The sequence below is a fragment of the Papilio xuthus genome, unplaced genomic scaffold (assembly GCF_000836235.2).
Source record: "Papilio xuthus unplaced genomic scaffold, Pxut_1.1 DF828177.1, whole genome shotgun sequence".
Lineage (NCBI taxonomy): Eukaryota > Metazoa > Arthropoda > Insecta > Lepidoptera > Papilionidae > Papilio > Papilio xuthus.
In genome coordinates this window covers 3,622,219-3,628,458 of record NW_013530472.1, presented here as the reverse complement: position 1 = coordinate 3,628,458, position 6,240 = coordinate 3,622,219, and the positions used below count along the sequence as shown (strand labels likewise).

The 6,240-nt window shown below is 31.1% G+C and overlaps 1 protein-coding gene across 1 annotated transcript in view; it reads right to left on the bottom strand.

Moving 5' to 3' along the window:
* The window catches only part of Ork1 (open rectifier K[+] channel 1), a 15,704-nt gene extending 9,954 nt beyond the window's left edge, over positions 1 to 5,750 (bottom strand). The window contains exon 1 of the mRNA XM_013306667.1: positions 5,178 to 5,750. Coding sequence (XP_013162121.1) covers positions 5,178 to 5,322 — 145 coding nt within the window. The 5' untranslated portion in view covers positions 5,323 to 5,750. The remainder of the gene's footprint in view (positions 1 to 5,177) is intronic.
* Positions 5,751 to 6,240: the final 490 nt, after the last annotated feature.

The window sequence follows — 6,240 nt, the reverse complement described above, 5'->3', positions numbered from 1 at the left end:
GTTTAATTGTTTAGAATTATATTTCTTTCAATGTGTCAGTGATCTCAGAACATGTTTAGTTATTTTATCTTATGACTATAATTGCCAGTAATTTTTATTTCACAGATATTTTTATTTATATAAAATCATTGACATGGCATCGTATGATAAATAAGTATGGTATTTATGTAAATAATTTATGCATAATATTTTTTTTAAATAAATGACTGTAGCTACATTTCAAATATAAATAACTAATAGTAAATAGAATAGTAATCTCAGGGTGATTAAAAACAAAATTACTAATAATTTTAACATTATGATATTGAATAATGTTTTGATAGTAAATCAAACATTTCTTTATCATAAGGTGGCAAACGAGCGAGCAGCTACCTGAAATCGCTGAAATAGCGAAGTGACATATGCGTTGCCTACCTTTAATCGACGGAGGAGAGGATGCACAGAAAGAAAATATGTTCCCTTTCCATACATCCTCTCATCCGGAAAGTCCACTTCCACTTCCCATCCTTTCCTTATAAGAAAAAGGGTGGGAAGGGAAAGGAGACTAAGTAAGGCCTCCGGGACGTATACTCATCAGATGAAACGTGGAATTGCTTCCACTTCACGCCTGTCTTCTGTGTGGACGTGGTATTTCACCGGGCGCACCGGGCCAATTCTAGCTAAGATGTTTAAGCGGGCTCTACCACTGTTAAAGACCTTTTTTATTTAGAAAACAAAATGTCATCGACCACTTTTAAGATTATATGTTTAGCTCGGAGGAAAAGTGACTCCAAACTTTTCCTGCGGGAAATACTTTTTTAACATTTAATTCGAACAGTTGATGAAAATAACATTTGTTTGCGTGATATAAAAGAACATACGTGGATTTTATGAAACTGTACTAACTACATGTTTACGTATGGTTTATGTGAATGTATATCATTTATGATTCTTTTCTACAAATATTTTATTGTTTTTTTTTTCTTCATATATACAGGATGTGTATGATCTTTATTTACTAACTAATTTAGTAATTCGGCTACACCTGGTTCTGATAATAGTGAGTAAAAATTTAAAAATAAAAATTTATTTTACTTATGATAGCTGTCGCCCGTGTCTACGTCCGTCCGAAATTAAAAAAATATATAATTCGTAGCCTATGTATATGTACTTCCAGACTATGTTCTAAATGTATGCCAAATTTCATCGACATCCGTTGAGCCCTTCTGGAGATACCTTCAAACAAATATCCATCCATCCATCTATCTAAGCATCATCTTCAAAAATTTTGTATAAATTTATAAAAATATGCAACAATATAAAGCTTTGTTAACACATTTTAATACCTATAGTGTCATTTATTTAGTTTTAACTATAGAATAGTATATACCTAATATACAGTGTGTCCTAAAATTCAACCATAAAACTAATGATGTATAGCCAGATTGATAACTACAGGGGGAAAAATACTAATATATATATATATATATATATATATATATATGGTAAATATTAAAGTCGTTAAATCTCTAAAACATAGAAATCTCGTATAAGGATACAGAAAGCTCTATAATCTAGAAATGAGTCGTTAATCTAAACAATAACTCTACATTAATTACGGTATCAGTTTATCGTAAACAGGATATAACGTATCTTCATTTTATTTGCCGTGTTAAAGTTTTAACAAGCACGAGCTAAGGATTATCTTGAAGTTCATCCCTGTCATAAATAATCCATAGAAAATTCTACACAATACGTAATTGTTTAACATTATTTTCTTCCTGTATTATAAAATCGAATAATAAAATAGCTAATAGCGACTTATCTGTAAAATTGTTATTTAATTCAAAGTTATAGATACAATTATCAGGCCTTAACGCTTGTAACAAACCAATGAGGTTTATTTAGCGTTAAATATATCTTTATTTGTATTCAAAATTGTATTGTTAAATAAATAAAAAAAAATTATCATTGATTTTGACCTGTCACACATGAGGTTTGGATGTACGGATGGATGTTTGTTGCTAAAAAAATAGTTTGATGTTGTTATGACTGCATGGGTCTTACTGAAATAGCATAAATGTAGGACATAGTCGGGAAGAACACGTAGGTTACTTATTAAGCGCGGACGGCAAGTAAGTCTAAGTAAGTATTTTTAACAACCTGTGATAGCTTATTGCGATGTTTTTTAAGTCGTAATGTTCGATAGAGAGTTAAAATAAGATGACCTAATTTCACTCTACTCGTTCTTAATTTAATCCTAATAAAGTATCTGCATTTCATCTCAATTCAAGTGATGGATGAAGATAAATTATCAGTTGATAGAATGTTAGAACTATTCCAAAATTAAATATGATGCGAGAGATCCGGTAACGAAAAAATAACAAATATAAGCAAATCGAAAATGATCTGGAATCAATCTACTATGTGACCTAGAAAGAATTATCAAAATATATACAGCATTGAAATTTAAATATATTTATAAACAGAAAAAAATTGTGAAAAATTTTTGTCCAATTTTTTTTATTGAAAACCTAAACTGAGTTTCATTTAGGGAAAAGCAATAAAAAATTTAAGGTTTAAATAACGATAGAGTTAAAAATGTCGTATTAAAACTGCAATTAAAGGTTTAAGAAATGTTAATCTAGCAAGCTTAAAAACAATTCAATATTTTTATAACATTTTTTTTAAGACGTAAAAGTGTTTTTTTTTAATCGTTGAATATTATTATACAAGAAATAAGTAAAAAGATTACGACATGTAAACACCACTACATTATAAGGTTAATGTATTAAGACATTTACTTGCTATCATTATTTATATAATAATTATATTAAGGTGTATAAAAATAAAGAATTTCCTAAAAATGGAGAAACACACAGCGAGATCACATAAATCCCCGCTTGGGTTATGCCGTAGCGAGATAATGTTATTTGCATTTCTCTGATTTATCTAGATTAGATGTGTTTCAAAACACATCATTTGTTTTATTATAGCAAATTACTAGTTTTAGCGCGCAACTTTGTCTGCACAGAAAGAAAAGAATGTATCTTATATGTTACTTCAGATTATTTTCTATATCTATGCCAAATTTCAGTAAGATATGTTGAACCGTTGCGGTTTATCGAGTAAATATGTAAATCAAACGCATCTTACGAAAACCGAACACATTTCAGGGATCATATATAGCCTATGTTTTCTTCCAGACTATGTTCTATGTCTATACCAAATTTCATAGAGATCCATACAGTCGTTTTGGGGATACCTTGTAACAAACATACACCCATACATCCGAACATTTGCATTTATTATACGACTAAGATTATATGCTGAAAACTTTATATAAAGTTCGTACATTATCTCTTAGGAATCCATAGTTTTTTTTTAAATTTCGAATATGGCCTTTAATTATGTTCAAATACTTTTTTGTACAATAAAATGACGTCCGATATATACACATTTTTTTTCTTCATTACGACAGTTTTAGAATCATTTTTAATTTAACTGTAATTTTCAATATTGATTGTAAACAACTGCACTTAGTATTTAATGAAGGCGAACAATCTATTTATGTCATCAATTGTTTCAAGTTTTTATCGAGAACCGTGGAAAAGACGAAACAATAGACGCATGATCTTATATTTTAGCACGAAAGGCGGATATTGATTGATAAAACAAAAAAAAAACATTGTAAAATATTAATGTAAAAAAAATGATTAAAATAAAAATTATTAAAAATTTTAATTTGAAACATCCCGTAGCATAGTTCGATCAAAATTAACAATCAATCAAATATTACTCTACCTAAACTTTTCATTCGTCGACTTGTTAGTGTTGAGAAGGAAATAATCCCGAGTATTGTTCAAAATAAACGGACTATTTATTTAAGTCGACCAGTAGTTTTGTGTTAACAGAATCTACTTCTTTTTGTATACATCGTTGAATTCTCGTGAAAGATTTTTACGTCTTTAAAGTTTTAACGCGTATTTGAATAATAAAAGTACGATCCGTGCTGTATTCTTTCTTTAATACTGATAAATGCTCGATATCAATCGATATTTTTACTAAAAGATGAAATTAATCTCATATGATAAAATTTGCGTAAATTTGCATAAACGGTTGTATCTTTTGATTACGTTGGTTTAGAAGTATTATTTTTTCACACCCAAGCCAAGTCAAGGGACCGCAGACCTGAGTATTTGATATAAATTCCAGCTTTATACCTTCACGATTTTTAGGAATAAAGAGTCTTGACAGACACACGGACAACAAAAGTAATCCTCTTATACATAATTATAGCATTTAGTGTATTGTTCAAAGAATATCAAGCAATTTATTGGATGAAACAAAAGAATGTGTAACTAAAACATAATAAGAATTTGTAACATTCTCGAAAGGTGGCAACAAACTGAAGATTAGTAAACAAATATTTTATTGGCCATTAAATACACGAGGACATATTGTCGACCGTGTAAGACAAGATACACTCGAGATTCTTTTGTATCAATGAATTGTTGTTAAGTGTAACATGGCTACTGGACAGTTGCACTAGATATTTAATCTAAAACAAGTGGATCGATAATGTGAATAAACATTAGTGAAGTGCAGTGGAGGAAACTACATTTTATTCACTTATCTGATTAGGACAATATACATCAATAATAGTTCTCAAATACTATAGACATTTAGAACATGTACCAATTTTTACTTGAATTGGTACGGCTTAGCGTTGCTACTCTATAATTCGAATTTCGAATATGTGTTACTGGATGAAAAAATCCTACGATTTTTTTTTGTTTTTCATTAAAACGTAGCATTCCAACTAAGCTCTAGGCTTGTGCCAGGACATTGTTTACAACTATTTGAACTCTCGACCACTGTGATCAGAATTCCGTACCCTTTAACCTTTTAGGCGATTGGAACTTAATGACGCTTCATTGATTATGGTTAGATTATAGTAAAGATTTTATCATCGAAGTTCTGCTTGTAGGAGATTAATTTTTTGTAAATACGGTCCTTAAAAATTTTGTTAGGTATCATATATATTAACTATTTACAAAGTTGTTTTATTCAAAGGAACAAAGAGCAATTAGACAGAGCTGGTATATTAAAAAGGATATAATTTCTAATGCAGCGATTGACAGCTAAGGCCGCAGCGAGTGTAGGAATGATAAATAAACAAATGGCAATGGACTCACTTTGGATTTCAAGTCTTTCCAGTTTTTCTTCGGCTCTTTGCGCCACTTCTACAGGACTTTCGATGTGGTAGAATATACTCGCACCGACAAGAAGATAAACAATATGCAGGGCCAGCATACAGGCCAGTTGCTTTTTGGACATCATCTTGGAAATGTTTTTATTTTAATACTGTTTATTTTAAATATCACAGCGCAATGTTTACACTAATATAATTTACGTATTGTTTATAATCACATTAAAATCCAAACAGTTCCTTGCATTGGTAAAACTAACTGCAGCATCAGAAATCGTAATATCTTCAGTGTTTTCGTGAAACGATTCAAGCACCTTTCGTTGTTTCCAAACATCGTCCTAGATTACACGTATCCCACTATGGCACATCGGCTTTATTTTTAAAGCTATATAAAAATGGAAGCATCGTTGTTCGAAAGTTTGAAATAAAAAAAAAGAAGTTCTTAAACTGTCACTTCAGTTCGAGTTGACGTTCGACTCGAGCGCTCGATGCGTCCGAATGATTTCCCGAGGCGCGCGCGCGCAAATCGCAGTCCACCCGCGTATACGTCCTTTTTTTATACAAGCTCTAAATGTTTGACGGCGACATCTCGCATTAACTCATCGTAAAGGATAATGTGTAAGGCTATTGCTGTACGTACGTACAAGTTGATGTATATAATGATAGTGGTAACGCGTTCAAACGAAAGATTTCCGTTTATGGCCGCGGATTAAAGAGGATTCTGCACTTGATAGCGGTTGTCTACGCGATGTTGTTACGTCATTGTACACTTTTAAATTTCGCCGTAATCAGTGAACATCGAAAAAGAAAAGTTCCATTATCTTTCATTTCACATTTTTGACCTTGTTGACTTTGTAGTTAGAATTACCTAGCCGTTAGGAGTTCCAATGTTCATTTCCTAGATAAAAAAGAACTCTCAACTCTCAAAAAGACTCTCTTTAAATATAATGTTTTAGTACAAACAACATGCGAGTTAATTTCTTGCTTATTTTAATACTTACGTCCTTTTTATCCTATACTAGCAGTTGCCCGCGACTGCATCCCCGCGG